General features: G+C 40.7%; 2 protein-coding genes across 2 annotated transcripts; both read left to right on the forward strand.

The window, feature by feature from the left end:
* The first annotated feature begins 508 nt into the window (after positions 1 to 508).
* On the forward strand, positions 509 to 6,972 carry LOC143294279 (uncharacterized). Its single transcript, XM_076605716.1, has 3 exons — positions 509 to 634; positions 2,906 to 2,970; positions 5,633 to 6,972. The coding sequence occupies exons 2-3, from the start codon at positions 2,916 to 2,918 to the stop codon at positions 6,055 to 6,057; spliced, it is 480 nt and encodes a 159-aa protein (XP_076461831.1). The 5' UTR covers positions 509 to 634; positions 2,906 to 2,915; the 3' UTR covers positions 6,058 to 6,972.
* Positions 6,973 to 12,996: 6,024 nt separating this feature from the next.
* On the forward strand, positions 12,997 to 19,749 carry LOC143294281 (protein DPCD-like). The gene is made up of 6 exons (XM_076605717.1): positions 12,997 to 13,086; positions 14,533 to 14,613; positions 14,945 to 15,063; positions 15,520 to 15,653; positions 16,858 to 16,960; positions 19,495 to 19,749. Exons 1-6 carry the CDS (start codon positions 13,026 to 13,028, stop codon positions 19,597 to 19,599), a joined length of 603 nt encoding a protein of 200 aa, XP_076461832.1. The 5' UTR covers positions 12,997 to 13,025; the 3' UTR covers positions 19,600 to 19,749.
* The last annotated feature ends 1,508 nt before the right edge of the window (positions 19,750 to 21,257 follow it).

A 21,257-nucleotide genomic window follows, 5' to 3' on the forward strand; every position in this document is an offset into this window, starting at 1 on the left:
TGAGAGTGAGAGTGAGAGAGAGAGAGACTGAGAGAGAGAGAGAGAGAAACAGACACAGAGAGAGACTGACACAGAGACAAACAGAGAGACAGAGACGGACAGAGACAGAAAGATAGAGGGAGACAGACAGACAGACAAACATAGACCGACCTGAGTCAACGAAACAGACAGACATACAGAGAAACCGACACACACATGGAGACATGCAGGCTGACGGGCGGGCAGAGGAAGCACAGGAAGGAGTGTCATCCATATTCTGAAATTCGTGACGAACGGTGGTGACGTGTTCCGGGAGAGGGGTGAGGTGGGGGTCAGGGGGGGAGGAGAGGGGCAGGTGGTGGGGGGCTGGATGGGGGTGTTGAGATATCACAAGAGTGGGGGGGAGGAGGAGGGAGGATGGGGGCGGGGGTAGGGGGGTAGAGGAAGTGGATATGTGGATCGGGATGGAGGGATTAAGGGGGACGGGGCGGGGTGGCAGTTGGGGGGGTGGGTGGGGGTCGGACGTGTGGACGATATAAAGCCCATTGGAGAGGACCGGAGCGGGTCATCTGTTCTTCGCTGCCGCTGTCTCCCTCTCTCTGATAGTCCTACATCTCCTCTCTACCTCAGTACTGTTAGTATTCATCAAACAAAGGTGAGTGGTCGTGTTTGGAGAAGTCTTCACGCGAGCTGTCTGGACTCTGTCTGGCTGTCTGTCTGTCCCTCTTTCTCTATTTGTCTACTGTTCGGTTAGGAAATGTTGTGCCCATGATGTTGGTTCCTTTCGCCTTTATTTTCGGTATTTTGTGTCTCAAATGTATGTATGTACAGGCTGGTGAAATAGTTCTGAGTTCTCTCTCTCTCTCTCTCTCTCTCTCTCTCTCTCTCTCCTCTCTCTCTCTTTCTCTGTCTCATCATTGCCAGTTTATGATTCCAATTTCATCTTCTTCATAAGCCACAGGCTGGCGGCTCAAACATTAAACTGTGAATCTTGTGCGTAAATCTCTCAAAAGGAACAGTACAATTTATTTTCAAACTGACAAGAAAACATTTATTAAATTTTATTCTTTCATATGCTATGGACTATGCTTCTACACTTTCGGGATTCAGTCAGCAATCATTTGTTTCAAACCATTGCATAACGTCCACATAAATCTGTTCCATGAAGAAATCAACCTTTCTGTCAGATTTTGACTGGAAACATGCATCTGTCCTTCACCTCAAGACTACGGTAGTCTTTTGTGTAAAGAGCTTTTCGTGCACATAATATTCAGTGGAAATGCACTGTCTTCTCTATTATCGACATTCACAGAAAACCAGTCTCCCACTCACAATCCTCGTTTAAAGTAAATCAAGTCTCACGTATCCTGGTGATTTGCCATGGGATCAGAATCTCGAAGTGGGGTGATCTTCGGTTCATCTTAACACTGTGTAGTTCAGTTAGGCTGCTTTGTGTATCTGGAAAATAGAATTTAAATTAAGGATCGTGTCATAAGATTAATCTTTGTATTGCACAGTAAAAGCGATCTTGATATTGTGTAGTTTTGTTAATTTTAGCAGTATTCGGTGTGGTTAATCTTAGCAGTTTAATATTAGTATGCGCACCTGTTGTCTTCTCAGCTTTTAGCCAAGTGTCTACCTTCTTCTCCTCTTCCTCCTCCTCCTCCCCCTCTTCCTCCTCTTCCTTTCACGGGCGGCATCTCTTAAGTTGTATGTATGCAGGCGTTGTATGTACATGTATGTATTTTATTTTAAGTACATGATCACTGATCTTCATCCCGTCACGTCGGCAACCATACTCCGTTTGGGGAGGGGGGGGGGTTAAGAATGCATATTATTAACATTATGCCAGTGGGCTTTATGTATTTGTATTGTTGTTTTCGCGCTAATCGGATTATTTTACACATGTACCTAGTATCGTCTGTCTCTTTCCTCTTTTTAATTCATTTGGAAACTGAAAACGTTTGAAACCTCTGACCCAGTTCCTACATTTTCGACTTCTCCCTCCTCTCTCTTTCCCTCTTTCTCTCTGTGTGCTTTTTTCTGTCCATCCGTCTGTCTGACTTCTATCTGCCCCCCACCCCTCCTCTCTCTCTCTCTCCCTTTCTCTCTGTGTGCTTTTTTTTTTTTTTTGTCCATCCGTCTGTCTGTCTGATTTCTATCTGCCCCCCACCCCCCCGCACACACACCCTCCCCCCTCTCTCTCTCTCTCTCTCTCTCTCTCTTGCCATCTTAAATTCATGGTTATGAACATGATTGTATTTTCTTTTGCTTTTCTTCCTTCATGTATATGTGTACTGTTTGTAATGGGCATACGTTACACAAGGAGAGACAGAAAGAACAGATCCTGCCTAAGCTCTGAATCCAATTTTTTTGTGTGTTTTGAATTCTCTACCTCCCTCTCTGAAATCTTTTCCTCACTTTCTTCAAACCTCTCTCTCTCTCTCTCCTTCTCTCCCTCTCCGCCTATCTTTCTATATATCTATCCGTCTGTCTGTCTATCTGTTTATCTATATATATATATTCCCCCTATTTCTTTGCTGGCCATTTGTTTCATGGATTTGGAGAAAAAGAAGTTTATAATTCAGCATCTGCATGCTATTCCCACTGTCAAAAATATGACCTGGAAGCCATACCCTCCTTAATGCTCATCGCCAGGATCGTTATTATCATCATTGTCATCACCACCATCACCATCATCCTAATTAGCGTCATAATCATATTCCTTGTCATTATTCATTACTGTCATGATAACGATCATCACCGTGATTTTATCATTGTTGTTACTTTGGTAATTATTGTTGTTGTTGTTGCTGCTGTTCTCATTCTTGCTGTTCTTGTTCCCGCTGCTGTTATCGTTGCCCTCTTTTCTTCTCATCTTCCTCGTCGTCGTCATAATCAACACGCATCTGCTTGCCGTCAACAGGTTCGACACGATGAGAACGCAAACCACATCCGTGATCCTCTTGTGCCTTGTGGCAGGTGCTCTTGGTAAGTGCACGTTCACAGCAACAAAATCCTTCAGACGAATGAAAACTGCATTGAAAGAAAAAATAAGCTGAGTGAGTGAAGGAATGAGTGAGCTAGTGCTTGAGTGAAGGAATAATGAGTGAGTGAATGAATGAGTAAATGCTTGAGTGAATGAATAAAATGAATGAATGATAGCCACAGAACTAATAGATAAAAACTATTTATAAACAAATAAATCAATGAGAAAGTGAAACAATATGTATGTTGATATGTTTTTCTAAAAAGATGAATGAACAAGAGATTAACAATTTATGAATGCATTGCACAGATAAAGACATCGTTCCAATGAAATCTACTGCTTTTGATTTTTTTTTTTTTTTCTTTTCTTTTCTTTTGCTTTTAATTTGCCAAGTTACGTTCATTCTGTCTGTCCGTTTCTCTCCTCCCCTATCTCCTATTCGTCGGCCTGCCTCTCTCTCTCTCTCTCTCTCTCTCTCTCTCTGTCTGTCTGTCTGTCTGTCTGTCTGTCTCTCCTCTTCTGTCTGTTTCTATAAACGAGAGAGACAGACAGAATAACAGACAGACAGAGACAGAGTCAAAGGGACTGAGAGAAAGAAACTACCAGACAGACAGACACAGGCAAGTAGAAAAACAGATCTGGAGAAAGGCCAGCGTCGGCGGGCTGCCACTATAGATGAGCATAAAAGAACAGAGAACCCCCGAGAACTGAGTATGGCTGCCTACATGGCGGGGTAAACATGGTCATACACGTAAAAGCCCACCCGTGTTCATGCGAGTGAACGTGGGAGTTGCAGCCCACGAACGAAGAAGAACACACAGAGAGCGAGCGAGCGAGAGAGAGAGAGAGAGAGGATTGGTTGGGTGGGGCGACCAGCCGGGACAGATCAGAGGGCAAATTAAAATTTAAAATAATAAATAAATAAATAAAAAAGCGTGGGTCTGCAAAATGTCCTTCATAGATCTGAATCCGTAGGTCCTAATCTGAAACCCCCTCTCTTCCCCCTCTCTCTCCACCCCCCAACCCGACTTCTCCACTCTCTCTTTCTCTGTTTTTTTAATTTTTCATCACAACAGATTTCTCTTTGTAAAATTCGGGCTGCTCTCCCAGGGAGAGCGCGTCGCTACACTGAGAGCACCACCCATTTTTTGGCATTTTTTTTCCTGCGTTCAGTTTTATTTGTTTTTTCCTATCGAAGTGGATTGTTCTACAGAATTTTGCCAGGGACAACCCTTTTGTTGCCGTGGGATCTTTTACGTGCGCTAAGTGCATGCTGCACACGGGACCTCGGTTTATCGTCTCATCCGAATGACTAGCGTCCAGACCACCACTCAAGGTCTAGTGGAGGGGAAGAAAATACTGGCGACTGTATCGTGATTCGAAGTAGTGCGTTCAGATTATCTCGCTTCCTAGGCGGACGCGTTACCTCTAGGCCATCACTCCACTCCCTGGTTCCCCTTGGCACCAGTTTGACAAACATGACACTGATGGATTGACAGAATAAAAATATGTACATCCGTTGTTGGTTTTTGCTATGAGGCAATAGCGTGGACTGTCCTATTTAACCTTTTCTTCTTCTTCTTCTTCTTAAAACTTGGCTGCGCATGTTAAAGAACCACTTTGTCAGCGTCAAACTCCAGCGATTGTGTCATGCATGACAGACAAGAGAGGATACGTCATTGAAACTGAACACGTCATCCTGGTTGTCGACCTGTCACATACGTCAGCAGATGAAATGACGTGGAGGAGAGGCGGGGAGGGGGTGCATGGTCGGGGAAATGTGCTGCATCGCGAATAAATGCTTTTTCTTGCTTTCTTTTTTTTCTTCTTCCCCTTCTTCTTCTTCTTCTTCTAACTGGCAAGAAAAAGACATCGTCAATGTCGTTGTCTCTCTCTCATTACTATGACTATGGTTAGTGTGATGTCGTTGTCTCTCTCTCATTACTATGACTATGGTTAGTGTGATGTCGTTGTCTCTCTCATTACTATGACTATGGTTAGTGTGATGTCGTTGTCTCTCTCTTATTGCTATGACTATTGTTAGTGTGATGTCGTTGTCTCTCTCTTATTGCTATGACTACGGTTAGTGTGATGTCGTTGTCTCTCTCTTATTGCTATGACTACGGTTAGTGTGATGTCGTTGTCTCTCTCTTATTGCTATGACTATTGTTAGTGTGATGTCGTTGTCTCTCTCTTATTGCTATGACTATTGTTAGTGTGATGTCGTTGTCTCTCTCTTATTGCTATGACTACGGTTAGTGTGATGTCGTTGTCTCTCTCTTATTGCTATGACTACGGTTAGTGTGATGTCGTTGTCTCTCTCTTATTGCTATGACTATTGTTAGTGTGATGTCGTTGTCTCTCTCTTATTGCTATGACTACGGTTAGTGTGATGTCGTTGTCTCTCTCTTATTGCTATGACTACGGTTAGTGTGATGTCGTTGTCTCTCTCTCATTACTATGACTACGGTTAGTGTGATGTCGTTGTCTCTCTCTTATTGCTATGACTACGGTTAGTGTGATGTCGTTGTCTCTCTCTTATTGCTATGACTAAGGTTAGTGTGATGTCGTTGTCTCTCTCTTATTGCTATGACTATGGTTAGTGTGATGTCGTTGTCTCTCTCATTACTATGACTATGGTTAGTGTGATGTGTGATGTTTCAGGCCAGGCGATGATGGGCATGGACCCCATGGCCATGATGCTGGCCACACGGGCAGGAGGCGCGGGCGGGGAGCTGGGCGCTCTGATGCCCATGCTGATGATGAACCCCACCATGATGAACAACCCCATGATGATGATGGTCATGATGAGGAAGCACCCAGAGATGATGATGCCCTTAATGATCATGAACATGATGAACGGCGGGGCCGGAGGGAGTGGGGGAGGAATGAACATCATGCAGATAATGCCCTTGATGAGCATGCTGAACGGGGGGGAGATGGGCAAGAACCCCATGATGATGTTCGCCATGATGAACATGATGAACGGTGGCGGCGCAGCGGGAGGCGGTGGAGGAGCCTCACCTCTGGACGGGCTTCTCGGCAGCCTGGGTGGCGGGGCCCATGGAGGCGCCCACGGGGCCGCGTAAGCAATGCTTGCCTCACACACAAAGACACACACACACAGGCATCCTGTCTCCCGGCCAGGGGCACCCCATTTCACTCCGACCCAGCTCTTTCACGGCATACAGTGCTGACTGTTTCTTTGCAGAAGCCTTATCTAAACATCCCTACCCCTTCTCCCGTCGATCCACTCTGGCTCTACCCCTTTAAAAAAAAAAAAAAAAAAAAAAAAAAAGTGCCAAAAAATAGTCTTGATTATTCAAGCGTTTGTGAGTGACCTGTTAATTTAATACGTGATCTCGTAATAGACGCTCTGTCATCCGACTGATGATGTAAAAAAAAAAAACAATCAAGAAAAGAAAAGCCAACAGATGCCATTTCGTTTTTGTCCACCACTCTGTGAGAATGTCTTCACATGTAGCGCGTTGGGTTACACTGCTGGTCAGGCATCTGCTTGGCAGATGTGGTGTAGCGTATATGGATTTGTCCGAACGCAGTGACGCCTCCTTGAGCTACTGAAACTGAAACTGAAACTTCACATGTAGTCTTATCACCAAGCAGTTTGTGTCTTCACTCTTAACATTTTATCAGCAACACCAAATAATGATAGTAACTATAGGAAAGAAACACGTCTATGATAATGGTTTTAAGAATGGGAAATGAAAAAAGTTATATTCTGAAAAAAGAAGAAGAAAAAAGTATTGCCCTTGGTATATTTTGAAACTGAAGTGGCTTACATTGAAGGTTTAACCTGTTTTCTTGTTATGATGCTGTTACTGTTGTTTTCGAGGTCTGCAGCGAAGAATACAAGTGTTGATGTATATCAGGGTGAGAAAAAAATGTCAAACATTCATTCCCACTTTTGGTGTATTCACGTGCCATAAATGATAATGAATGTGAATAGACAGCAGCGAAGAATAAAAACATTTATAAAATCGGAACGTGATGCGTTTGTTTTTTGTAAAAATATATGATGACACGATGTGGGATGGTGTTCTCTCTCTCTCTCTCTCTCTCTCTCTCTCTCTGTGTGTGTGTGTGTGTGTGTGTGTGTGTGTGTGTGTGTGTGTGAACCATCGATGTTAGGTCGCCAGGAGGCCACACACCAGAGGAGCCCCTGCACTGTTGCTGAGTCACTTCGGTGGTGTTCAGTAGTGCCTGTTCTGATTAAACGTACTTCGGACACCACTTACTGAGCCCCCTGCTGACGACAATAATGGCTTAGTCTAGAAGCCAGACTGAGTGAGCGTCTCACCCATAGTGGAGACCGCCACCACGTTCCTCCAACGACAGTCCCCCATGAATCCGCCGTCACCGAAGACTTTGACATGACTCACACAAAGCGAGGAAGTGGAGGGGTATCAAAACTGAGGTCACCACGAAAGCAGGGCATGAAAGGCCACATAATATTGAACATTTTCATATTGATGATGACGAAGGATGAGGAGGATGACGATGATGATGATGGCGACGCTGCTGTGGAGGTCCATTTAGGTTTGGGACTACGTGACAGGGCTGTACTCTACGCTTTCTGTAATAATGATATCCCAGCGTCAACCGGGCCCGAGAGATACAGACACTTGCACTGTTGGACAGGAAATTTGAGCAACTTAGTACACGCAAAGATGCATCCATAAGTGGATGATACTCGATTGTGTTGTCCAGTCTTCCCATTTTAAGGCCATAGCATACTCATCTCTGGGTAATGTGTGCGTGTGTGTGTGTGTGTGTGTGTGTGTGTGTGTGTGTGTGTGTGTGTGTGTATGTGTGTGTTTCCCTTCCCCTTTCAGTCCTGAATGGTGGTCTGGGTGCTGTCTTTCACTGAGATGAGGCAGACAAAGAGTCAATTTGAAGCATGCAATCAATACAGATTTTTTAATCCACAGCAACCGTGTGGATCATGATAATTATGTGACACGGGAACTCATAAGGAACTATACACAAATGAGTTTTTAATCAGAGAAGAAGAAGAAGAAAGAGAAGGAGGAGGAGAGGGAGGAGGAGGAGACACAACAACATTAACACCGACACCAACAACAAACAAACAAACAGAAATTGTTTAAAATACAAAAGGGACTTTCAATCACTGTCGGTGTCTTGCCATGTACGTCTTGTTCTTCTCCCTAAACTCTGTGAAGAGTCATAAAGGCGCCGCTCAGAACTGTTCACCAGGTCTGTCGGTTGTGCGTCAATGTCTGGGACTTTGCAAATGGTTTTCCTGTCCATTCTGCAATGTTGTCAGTCCATCGTTTTCTTGTGGGGGAGAGGGAGGGGAGGCGCGGGGTGGTGGGGGGGAGGCAGGGGGGGAGGACAGGGGTTGTTTGTTTTTTTCTGTCTTACCCTCCGTTTTCCTCCCTCATCAGTTTCTTGAAGGAATGTACTGCTTAATAATTTGGCGCACCCTTTCACTGGTGATGTGGTCAGTGTTTATGATGTTTAGTATCATGCGATGACGCCTAATTTCCATGGCTTGAATTCTTCTTTCTAAATCCGCCGTGAAGGGTCCATGTCTCGCATGCATACAGGAAAATGGAACTGGATATGCATGTGCACACAGCTAGGAGTCTTTCTTGTTTTTCATGGAGATGTTGATGGCCTTCCACTATAGGTTTCAGTATATATGGACAGTGTTGATCGATGTTAGTGTCTTTTGCTACCCTTGCTCGTAGTTCATCTACTGAATATCTTCAACATCGGGGTCCCGGTGGCTGTCGCAGTATATTCCGGAACAAGACATGAAATATTCTTTTGAAGTCAATTCTGTATAATTTAGCAAACATCCTGTCATACTGGGTAGGGCAATTTGTCTAGTGTGAGCAACCGGACATAATGGAAATGGCAAATATATTGAATCATGCTTGGGCGGCAATGTGACGTCACACATACGGCCGGACGTGTGTACCACACACACACACACACACACACACACACGTGCGCGCGCGTCGTCATATTTCGTTTCTAGCACACATGAGCTGGATTGTCTGTCAGTCTTCAATATTAATTCTGAGAATTTATTAGATACTTTGATAGCTGTTTGATTTTATTCCTCTCCTCTTTTGATTCAGTCGTGTCATTCTCACACAAACGCTCATTAATTAAAGCTGTCATGGTCCTTTGTATTACAAAATAAAAAGTAAATAATAGATTATTTTTTTAATAATAAAAAGAAGAAGTTGCTCATGAAGTCTTGTTAGGTGGGACAAAATGGAATCTGAATTCCATTTTCCAATCATACTCTATGTTTACATAACTAGTACTGAAAAAAACAACAACAAAAAAACAGAGAGAGAATTACAAAGAAGCACTAAAAATCGAAGTTTCATCATGGCAGTATAAAACTAGTCTTTGCAGCGAAAGAAAGTCTTAAGACAAAGGAAAATAATAGGACACACCCAAACCAACAGACAAGGCCTGGGATCGCCAAAAATGGAATGGCGGTCCAAGCAAAGGGGAAAGCTAAAAGAGACATGATCATATAGGAGATCAAGAAGGGAGAGGATGCTGAAAGAGTCCAGAAGGCAGTCCAGCAAGGCCAGCAGGGGCAATGGACAAAATGGGAAAATGCATTTCAAAGGAGCCTCAGCTGGAGCGACATGTGGAACATGGCCCCTCTGGGGATTAGCTCCATCCTAAGATCTGTGTACGACCTCCTTCCTTCGAATACAAACTTGGTGAAATGGGGGGGAAAAAAATGCAAAGCGGCGTTGAGCCAAGGACGGTACACATGGAGGCACAACCAAGTGCTAAAAGAAATTGCACACGTAGAGAGCATTGTCCAAGGAGCACCAACCACTCCAAGTCAACGAAACAAGCGATTCTGATTGAGCTCACCGTGCCATACGAAAGCAGAATGAAGGAAGTTCACATCTACAAGACCGAAAAGTATGCTAGTCTAGTCAGCAACCTGAGAGAATCTGGCTTCCAAGCCAAAGTCCTCGCCATAGAGATTGGTGCAAGAGGGTTTGTGAGCGCATCTGCATACAGCCTCGTGAAACAGCTGTCGATTTCTGGCAGAGAGAGAACATGGGCTCTCGAGGCAATGGCAGAAGCAGCAGAAAAGAGTTCCAGTTGGATCTGGTCGAGGAGGAATGAAAGTAAACATTATAAGGATTAAATTTCCCAACTCAAACTAGGCGTACAACAGCTCAGTCGTTAAAACGTCTGCCAGAGAAGGTGACTCGGTCCTGAATTGGCGACCACCCTGGGGGCGCGGGTTCGAACCTGCTGAGGACCAGGGGGGTGGGGGGGGGGAAGGCGGCAATAATAAGGGCATCCAGGAGTCATGACCTAGGTGCGGCCCGGCCCCCTTAGAGTGTAATGAGCACCCTTGACTGAGGGGGGCTTTTTCTCTGAAGATCTTGTACTGTCCAGCTCTCCCTATAGTTTCTTATCACTAGGATCTAATTTCCATTTGATCAACACAGCTGTTGTGATAAAGAAATCACCAGATTCTATCCAAGTGTACAAGTCCGAAGTGTTCATGTGTGTTGGTCATTTGAGAACAAACAAAAACTGACAAAGAAAATATTTCAAAGTCCATAACTTACTGCATCAACCTGCAACTCAATAACACTGCCACCTGGTGCAATGTCAATACTGTAATCAAAATAATCATTCAGTTACGAAAAATAAGAGAACACACACACACACACACACACACACACACACACACACACAGAGAGAGTTTCAAAATGTTCAGAGTTTGTTTATTCCCATTCACTCTTTTGAGTCATAGAGAAGCAAGGAAACATGACAATAACAGGATGACGGCCACAGAGGAAGAGCACAATTTGTGCCAGAATTTGATCATTCGGCAATATACATGCACAAACAGGGAGAAACGCCCCGTTTCACCATAGATGAAACAGTTTGGAGTGCTTTTCTTAAGCCGGAGTATGTATTTACAGTATTCCAAGTGTAATGATTCGGAAATGTCAACGCAGTTATTACCCCAAACTTCACAACCATAAGTTAAATTTGGCATGACCAGTGAATTGAATAAGTCTAATTGACAGGAAATAGGGAGCTGAAGTTGTCTGCTTTTTCTTAACAGTGCCATCATTGCCCGTCTGGCCTGATCTTTTAACTGTTTCACAGCTATGTTAAACTTACCATTAAAATTGAAAGTCAGTCCTAGGTATTTAAAGCAAGTAACGTGTTCTAGAGTATTTCCATTAAGTGTGAACGGGTACTGGTAATTTAGTTTCTTTCCGCATAATACCTTTTTTTTTGTTTTTGTTTGTTTGTTTGTTTTGGAGCAATTAACACTTATTTTCCAGTCATTACAATATGCTTCTAGTTCGTTTAGCGCCTTCTGAAGCTTAGCTTCTGAGTCAGCAAATATCACTGTATCATCAGCATACAGAATTAGCAATAGCTTGAGGTATCCAGATACTCTTTCATCATGGCTTAGTCCCATATCAACAGGGGAGCAACCATTCCTGATAAGGTGGGTTTCCACATCATTCACATGCAAAGGAAACAAAAAGGGGGATAGGTGAACCTTGGCGAACACCTTGATAAACTGCAAAAGACTCAGAAACGGCACCATTTGACTGAGGAAACGCATGAAACAATTCCTTTATACATGTTCCTGACAATATTGAAGAATTTGCTATTAATTCCAGAGCGAATGAGTTTTGTCCATAAGCCTGTATGTCACACTTTGTCGAATGCTTTCTCATAATCTATGAAAGCACAGAACAATTTCTTTTCCTGCTTCTCATTATGTCATTCAAACATTTCATTACAAAAATGTGATCAGTTGTGGAGTAGTTAGGTCTAAAACCAGCCTGGTTTTTGGAAGGGATATCTAAGGTATCAGAAAAGGTGCATAGCCTTTCGTTGAGTGCAGCAGTAAAGAATTTAGCACTGCATGAGAGTAATGTGATGCCCCTGTAATTATCTGGGTCGTTTTTGTCTCCTTTACTTTTGTAAATGGGGACAATGGTACCAGCGAGCCAGTCATCTGGTAAGGTGCCAGTTTCAAATATTCTATTGAAAAAAATACACCAAAACTGTTTTAATTTATCAAAGATATGATAAATGGCTTCATTGATAATTCCATCAATTCCGGGGGATTTATTATTCTTTAGCTTTTTAACAATAGAACAAAGCTCTGCTTTTGTGAAACTTTTATTCAGTAGAATTGTTTTTGCTTCATCTGATTCAATAAATTCTCCCAATAATCTGTCAGTTTCTTATTCCTGTGAGAGTATGGTCTGGTCACTTGTATTTATTTTCAGTGGACAAATTTTCAAAGTGTTTCTTGAATTTGTCTAACGGAATTGTTGCTTGTTTACGGTTCTTCCCCGGCGGGCCATTTACGAGACTGAGACCAATATATAGCGTTTTGGATCATGTGATTTCATTTTTCTTATGTCTTTAACTATAGATTTTCTGTAGGTTTTTTTTTCAGCTTTCCGAATTGTGGATTTGTACTGTTTACATGCTGCTTTCATCTGTTCAGTAATGTTTTAGAATCACATTGTCCTTGACTCGACATTCGCCGGATGAGCGTTTCTGAATGTGTTGTATCTTTCTCTACTTAGTTTACATGCTTGGTCAAACCAGGCCTTGTTAGTGTTGTGAGCACATTTGGTGTTTGTTGAGGGTCTTGGAACTGTTGATTTAAGCATGCCATACTTGTCGCAAGTGTTCAAGATCACCTTTTTCATGACATCATACACTGGTGTCATTAACATCAACTGACATCATTCATATATTATTATTTAAGGATAACATGTCTTCATCACTGATAACAAAAGCATCATTTGGTACATTTTCTTCACGCCATGAAGTCATGTATTGGCATGAAGTCAATTGGTTAACACTGTCATGTCCAGCTTGAGCAGTTCTTTCAACATTCACACGTGATTTACTTGGCATCTCCTCACCCCCAAGTGTACTAAGGGAAATAACTCTTTCTTTCTTTCTTTCTTTACAGCGGAAGAACTCATAGAATATTCTTTTGGCACTGTATCCAACAAACAACATGGCGGCGGCGTGGATCGAGAAGCTGAAAAAGGCACAGAAAACGTGTTTAATTCAAGACGGTGGGATGATGTTCTTATATTTAAAAGTAACGGTTTCTGTATACAGGTTCAATCGCCCTTTTGTTTTTCTCACAGAGTTCTATCGCCCTTTTGTTTTTCTCACAGACAATGATTGGACAAGTGTAGAAGAATATGAAGATCACTCACGTCGTCAGTCGACTTGGTCATTGACTGGACAGGTCTTCGCGGCAGTCGACTTTTTTTTTCTTTGTTTTTTTTGAGTACTGATATTCAGTTGGGCGGAATCAAGTATACTTAATTTTTTGACAACAGAGCAATTGTAATGACGAGTTGAGCTTGATATGTTTAGATTTTTTATTCATCTGTTTATTTGTTTTATGCTTTAACAAGTTTTTAAGTCGTGTGTTTGCTGTTATTACTGCTGTTGATTTTCTTGTTACTGCTGTTACTTAAATATGTAATTTAGCCATTGCGATTTGATACTGGTGACATTTATTGCATTAGAATAATAAATACATCAGTCTAAAACTTTGCTGGCAAAAGTCAAGAGATCCTTTCCACATAACCACAATATCACAAAGCAAGAAACGGGTCATGTTCAATATGAGGCCAGAGATCACTGTGGGTGCAGGACTTAGGTGTGTTTTATATATATGACCAGCTATTATTTAAGAAACACATTGGACATGTTTTCCACTGTGATTATTTTAATGGATCACATCCACTGAATCAGTCTGCTCCAGTTTCCACATACCACTCTTTTTGTACTGTTGGTTCTTCTAGAGAAACACTATTAAAACTTCTGAAAATTTAATTTTAATGAAGACAGTTAGAAAATGTTGTTATATTTTCACTTTCCTAAAACTTTCGATCTTGCTGCCATCCAATCTGTAGCAATCTTAGAATCTATGTAAATTTTGAATCAGCCTCAAGACATATTTTGCCAAGCACTTCTACACATGTACAGGTTGTTTGTGTGAGAATTGCTGTTTTATTCATGGCGTGTGATTTTAGTGCACAAGTTGTGAGCAGAGTGTGTACAGCGCATTGTGTTATTTGGATCCAGTTCTGTCCATGCATGACCATGCCAGTATTTTATGTAAAACTGCAGACTTCCAAGTCAGTCTGAGAAAATTCTGGATGATTAGACTGCATTTGACTGTTAAAGCTGAAAGGCAGACCCATTACAGAAAATATTGTTGAACATTTGAAACTGCCAAGCTTGGAATACAGACAGCATTGAGCGGATTGGACATCACTCACAGTGGTGCACACACACTGGCATGCACACACGCGACACACACACACACACACACACACACACTGAAATTTGGTTCATTCAGTGAGTCATTTTGTTTACACACAATAGTCAAGAAGGGTCACTCTCCACTGCATTACTTTTTTTCCAAGACTGAATCACACATTTTGAGCTGTAGTTAAGTGAACATTGATTGATTACTGAGTATCCATGATTCTGGTTTTCAGGAAGACGGAAGATTCACTTTGGTTTTGATGATGGCGTTGAGCTTGCGGAAGAATTTGACCTCAAAACTGGAGAACTTCTTGGTAAGAAATAATGAATGAATGAACTTGATTTCTGTTAAGCGCATAAGAATTTCCACACTCAGGTTATGTTTTCACAGTGCCACCCAAACACAAACACACAGAGACAGAAGCAACAAGAAACAAGAAATTCCTGCACAGCAAACAACAACAACACACACACACACACACACACACACACACACACACACACACACACAGTGCAGCTGATCTAGAAGGTGGGAGGACTATGTTTGATTATCAGTTTCATATTATTAAAATATTATTATTATTATTATTATTGATCATATCTTTATTGATTTATATATTTTGTATATATATGTCTTTGTGACAGTGAGAAAGTGGAGGAAGAAGGGAACACTGGGAGGCCATGGGAGCTGGGAGACAGAGGTGGGGGATGTGGCCACGATGACAAACCTGGAAGTTGATGGCATCAAGGAAAGTATGGCCAATGTGAGTGCACACTGTTGGCATGAGGAAAGGAAATGTTTCTCATGTCAGTGTAAACTGATGACTTTAGGATATAAAACATTTATGTCAGTATAAACTGGTGATATTGAGAAAAAGGAAACATTTCTCGTGTGAGTGTAAACTGACATCATGGAAGGAAACATTTTTCATGTAAGTGTAAACTGGTGTCATCTGGAAAGGAAACACTTCTCATGTCAGTGTAAACTGGTGTCACCTGGAAAGGAAACATTTCTCATGTCAGTGTAAACTGGTGACTATGAGGAAAGGGAAAAGTTCTGCCTGTGTACAGTAATCATATCAGGAAAGAAAACATTTTTTTGTGTCAGTGTAAACTTATGAGGGGAAAAAATTGTGTGCATGCACACACTCACATAGACACATGTCCAATTCATGTGTGCATTCCATATAAGGCTGTTCTTTCTTTTCTTCCTTTTTCAGCCTATATTTGTGAGAAAGGACACAAAAACAGAATTTCAGTGGAGGATACGTAACCTGCCCTATCCTGTCAGCAACTACAGTGTGACAGTGGATACAGAAAAACGGCAGCTGGTACTTCGCACAGAAAATAAAAAGTGAGTGCTGATAACACAGGGCAAAAAAGTTTTTTTTCATGTCCCATATATGTCTCTCTCTCTCTTTTTTATTTTTTTTATTTTTTTAATTTTTATAAAATAAACAAAGATGTCTTCCATGAAATGCCACTTTTTTCAAAACTCAAAAAGAGGGTAAGTAAATATTGAAAGGTTCACAAGTATACAGTAAAGGAAGACATTTCTAGTGTATACATCTATGTATTTGTGTGTGAAAGAAAACTCTGTGTGTGTGTGTGTGTGCAAAATGCAAATGACTTTCTTTTTCAGTGCGGGTATGTGTTTATATACATGTAAATGATCTGTACAAAATATAAGGTTTTTGTTTTTGTATAGTGACTGGTTATGATGTGACAACATAATTGTATAATTTTCAGCTTGTAATTTTCTACAGTGCAAAATATATTTTATATATATATATGTTATTTAAAGATGGTGAACATATGTGTGCTGCATATGTAAGTCACAAGCCACAAAATAGGACAGTCATTGTCAGTTTGACATTGTGTGAATCAGCTTTATGTTTGACATGATTGAACATGGACTCATAGGATATCATTCTGATATCAGGGGAGAATGTTTGTCATGGAGCTGTAGTATGATTGCTTATATACAGTTGTGACACAGAATCAGCTTGTCTGGAACCATAACTTTAGTCTGAAATTGAAGCTGAGCAAATCTGAAAGCAGGTGCTTTATTGTCTTTTGTGATCAAGGACATTGCCAAGTGATGAATGTATTGTCTGATATGTGAGCTGGTATTAATTAAACTGAATATAGCTGTCAAAATAAAATAGGTATTTTGAACATGAAAAGTGTTTACAACTGTAAAAGCACATGGATTAAGCTCAAGTAATTAAAAAAAACAAAAAAAAAACAACAACAAACTAGCAAACATACCTTGTATCTGGAAATGAAGTAATCAGCAAAAATGAACATTTTATTGAATACCTTTGTTTTGTACAACTTAAGAGAAGGGTGAGCATCAGTTTGTAATCAATTATTTTGTGTACTCCTTGGACATTGCCTTTGGTACAGGTGAATAGGTCTTTTCCATGTTGTTTTAACATTATTTTGGGTTCTCTTTTGATCAAGTTTAAGAACTGATTGGTGTTAAGCCCTGAAGTGGCCCCCTCTGAGGTCAGCAAGGCTATAAGCAACATGGGACATGATCTCATTTGGTGCAGGTATTTCAAACGCTTCAACATAGCGGATCTGGACCGGATGCTCATGGAACTGAATCAGGATCAGATCTCCTTGGCACATGCCAACAACACACTGATTATCTCGGTCAGTAATACAACAGTCTTTTCTTCTTAGTGTTTTTCTTCTTCTTTATTTACTTTCTTTTTTTCTTCTTTTTTTTATCAAGGACATATGAATATATATATATATATATATATATATATATATATATATATATATATAACATGATGAACAAATGAAATGGTGCACAAAAGAATCAGATGATGTCTCCCTTGATAAAAATTTCTTTTTCTTTTTTTTTCATTTCTTTTCTTTGTATGTTCTTTTTTCCAGACAGATTTCAACTTCTCGTTATGTGATATCTTAACTATTTAACAACATTATGAACAAATGAAATGGTTTATGAACCAATGAATGATCTCCCCTAAAAAGTTGTATTTTGTCTTTTCTTGTATTTTTCTTTTCCTTTTCTTTGTTTGCACTTTATTTTCCAGACAATTTTTATCTTCATTGTTTATTATTTATTTTCCTTACAATTTTATCCTCATTGTTTCTTACTTGCTTCACTTAAATGAAATTGTATGTCAAATGAAATATGAAAAAATTGAATAATGATCTGCCAATTTTTTGTTTGTTTGTTTGTGTGTTCTTTATTTTTCTGACAATTTTATCCTCATTGTTTATGTTTATTATTTTGTTTACCAAACAAACATTGATCTATCTATTCATATGTGTAAAGAGAGAAGAAAAAAGATGATGGTAGTAGTAGTCGTCGTCTTCGTCACAGGTGTAGTAGTATATGTGGTGTATGTGTGTGTGGAAGAAAAAGTGGTTAGTCGATAATTGTTGTTGAATAAGGTAGGTGGTTGGGGGCTGTGGCCGGGGTGTGACGAGGGTGGGAGGATGTTTAACCTTCACTTTACTTTTTTTTTTTTTACCCATTTATTCAGGGACTACATAGTCGGTCTGTCAGACACATACTATAGTGTGTATATGATACATATATTTATACAGTTGTGTATATTATGACTTATACAATTGTGTGTATATGTGTGTGTGTGTGGTTATATGTGTATGTGTATGAATGTTTGCCACTGTGTGGATGCATGTACATGTATGTGTTTGAGTCCCCACAGGTGGCCAAGACACAGGTGTGAAATAAATTTTGTGGTTTTATTACATAAATCAGACGAGCGCAATAGCCAAGTGGTTAAAACGTTGGACTTTCAATCTGAGAGTCCTAGGTTTGAATATCGGTAACGGCGCCTGGTGGGTAAAGGGGTAAAGGGTGGAAATTTTTCCGATCTCCCCGGTCAACATATGTGCAGACCTGCAAGTGCTTGAACCCCTTTCATGTGAAAACTCGAGCAGAAGATCAAATACCAAGAACATACCCAGCATGAACACCCCCGAAAAAGGAGTATGGCTGCATACATGGCGGGGTAAAAACGGCCATACACATAAAAGCCCACTCATGTACATACAAGTGAACGTCGGAGTTGCAGCCCATGAAAGAAGAAGATCACATTAACCCTTTCGCTGCCAGGAAAATAAAATTTAATTGAAATCTATTTGCCAGGGTTTTTTCACAAAAAACGGGTATAAATTTTCAAAAAATTCTGTGCTCTTTGTTATTGGAGAAAGACCCATAAAAGTATATATTTTCTGAAAGGTAAATGAACAAAGAATACAAAACACATGCTGTTTTCCCATTTTATATATTTTTTAGTGACATGCTGTTGTTTTGAAATCAGTGTTTTGTTTTTTGTCACATTTTCAACTTGTTCATTACAAACATTAGTCAGGTAATTTGCACAAAAACATCATATTTTCTGGACAAATGAATATCTGCAAACACAAAACCATACTAGAACAACCACAATATATATTTTTTTTTAAAGAGATAGATACACAATACATTGTGACTTCTCCAAGTGATAAGGTGGATGTGAGGCCACGCCTCCTCAGTCTCCACCCCCCTCCTCTTCACCCCTCTCACACGGTCACTTGATTCAGTTCTCATCAGACCGCGTTGGCTGCGTGCCAAGAATATCGCTCTGCTGCTAATTCGGTCATCTTCTGTCATCTGCTAACATCTGTACAGCTGACATCACTCACTGACAGTCGCATCTTGGCCACTCTCTTGATTGCTCCCTTTATTTTCTATCAGATCGTCCTATAAATGTTCATCACTATCTTCTCCTTCGAATTTACGCTTCAATTCTTTCTGAGCATCAGCTAAAGAAAGAAATCTTGGTTGATTTAGTTCGTCACGATTGCATGTCTTGAGCACGGCGTCAGTCCAACATTTTGTTGAGCGAGCGAGGAGAGAAGTCAGGCAAACACTAGGACAGTGACCCAACCAAAACGTTCAAATAAAGGACTGCTTCATGACGTAGATCGGGTTTCTAGCTATGAATAGAATCTAGAGAGATTCCCCAGGCTAAAGCTACCACTGTTCTTGTCAACGAAGTGAATGCAACCCAAGGAAAAGTCAGAATATATCGATGACGAGTTATCTCGTCATTGTGGCAGCGAAGCATACATGCTTGCCATGACGAGTTATCTCGTCATGCAGGCAGCCTAGGGGTTAATCAAACCTTTCTGTATGTTTTCAGTACAAGAAACCCCAGGAGGTTCTTCAGGTGGAGAGGCTATTGCAGGAAGAGTTCAAGAAACTGAAAGCCAGCAAGGATGGAGACATTGAGTGCAATCCCAGCTGATATTGATTTTTATTCAGAGTGATTTTTTTTTTTCCGTTCTTCATTTTCCAGATTTCTATACTCCATTTCCATTACCGTCCAAATATTGATGTGCATGTCATGAAGAAAAACTGATTATAGTTGTTGAATAAAATGTGTTGTCATTAAAAAGGCTGGTTTTTTTTTTTATCTTTAATCTGTTTTATGTTCAGATCAGTATTTGGGTGTATGTATTTGTGAGTGTCTATATATGTGTAGTACTAGTAGTCTTCCACTTAATGTCTTTATGTTTCAAGTGATATTAATTGGCTAAAGAAAGAGAAAAAAAAGAAACCAGGTGGTGGTTGGGGGCTGTGGGTGAGGGTGAGAGGGTGTTTAAGGAGTAGATGTGTGTCCACCTGCTCATGTTTGTATGCAGTCACGATAATGATAGTGCATTTATACTGCACATTCAACCAGCTCAGAGTGCCTTCCAATGGACACAAACCACAACACACATGCACGCATGCACATACACATGGAAGAAATAGATGTGGATCAATTGACCACAGCTGAAGTGCTGTAATCATGAGGAGTCTGCTTTTCCCCTCAAGGGAACTTTCAGTTACAGGAAAGAAAGTTTTGCGATCTCTGATTGTGAACCAAAGGGAAATATGGTTACGATAGTTTCTTCGTATTGGTAGCATGTGCTTAAACTGATCAAGGTAACAATAACGACACTGTCTTCATTATTACCCAGTTTAAAAGAAAATTAGCTTTGGCAGTAATAACAAAATCGTTAGTTTGTTGTCATATATGCAGTACGCTGTTGGTCTTTAGAGCATCATAAACTAAAAAAGAAGAAAATACATTAACTAGATGTTTGAAATAGAGTACCAGCCTAATTGACAACAACAACAAAATGTGTGATGTCCCCAGTTAAAGGCATAGAAGAGATTGATAGATACACAGATAAACATGCACATACAAATTCTTTCATTGAATATTCTCAAGTGCATGCATATATTTCACATCTCTCAGATGCCAGACTGCTCAACATAGAAGTGGTAGACATGCCGAGGAAAATCCTCTTAGAGACAAAGTACGTTTGTAGCATGTGTATAGGAGAGAAAGACAGGCGGAGACACAGAGACAGACAGACTATGTGTGAGAGATAGAATGAGGAGAAAATGACAGCATGTTTGTGATGTGTGTACAAAAGAAAGATGCACACACATAGATGTATGTGAGCATGTATGTGTGTGTGTGCCGCTATAAATCTTATTGTGCATGTCAATGCACTGTAATCAGTTTGATGACAGCTGATGTCATCATAGATAGGGCTAGTAGCAGAACATGATGGTTGTGGAGTACAGTTTGGTGAAACTGTGCCATCACAGATTGAAGATACTGGATGACCATCCATATCAATCAGTCTTAGGAGATGATGGAGTTGTGCTCTGGGTGATGATTGATACAGTGTTGGGTACAGCTGGACAGAACAATGTGGATGTTGCAGTCCCTCTCACACTGTGCGAAGGGGAAATCTGACACTGGTCTGTTTGTCCAGTTACCAACAATGATCAAGCCACCGTTCCAAAATAATATTTGCCAGAAATATCCTGCTTTTGACTGACCAGGGATAAAAATGTCAACACTGGAGATACACCTGATGGGTTATGACAAAAACAAAAGTGGGA

Source organism: Babylonia areolata, chromosome 19, assembly GCF_041734735.1.
Source record: "Babylonia areolata isolate BAREFJ2019XMU chromosome 19, ASM4173473v1, whole genome shotgun sequence".
Lineage (NCBI taxonomy): Eukaryota > Metazoa > Mollusca > Gastropoda > Neogastropoda > Buccinidae > Babylonia > Babylonia areolata.

Coding starts and splice junctions, on each gene's coding strand:
- LOC143294279 (XM_076605716.1), top strand. CDS start 2,916: ATGAGAACGCAAACCACATCCGTGATCCTCTTGTGCCTTGTGGCAGGT. Junction 2,971..5,632: donor CCTTGTGGCAGGTGCTCTTG/GTAAGTGCACGT, acceptor GTGATGTTTCAG/GCCAGGCGATGATGGGCATG.
- LOC143294281 (XM_076605717.1), top strand. CDS start 13,026: ATGGCGGCGGCGTGGATCGAGAAGCTGAAAAAGGCACAGAAAACGTGT. Junction 13,087..14,532: donor AACGTGTTTAATTCAAGACG/GTGGGATGATGT, acceptor TCTGGTTTTCAG/GAAGACGGAAGATTCACTTT. Junction 15,064..15,519: donor TCAAGGAAAGTATGGCCAAT/GTGAGTGCACAC, acceptor TTCCTTTTTCAG/CCTATATTTGTGAGAAAGGA.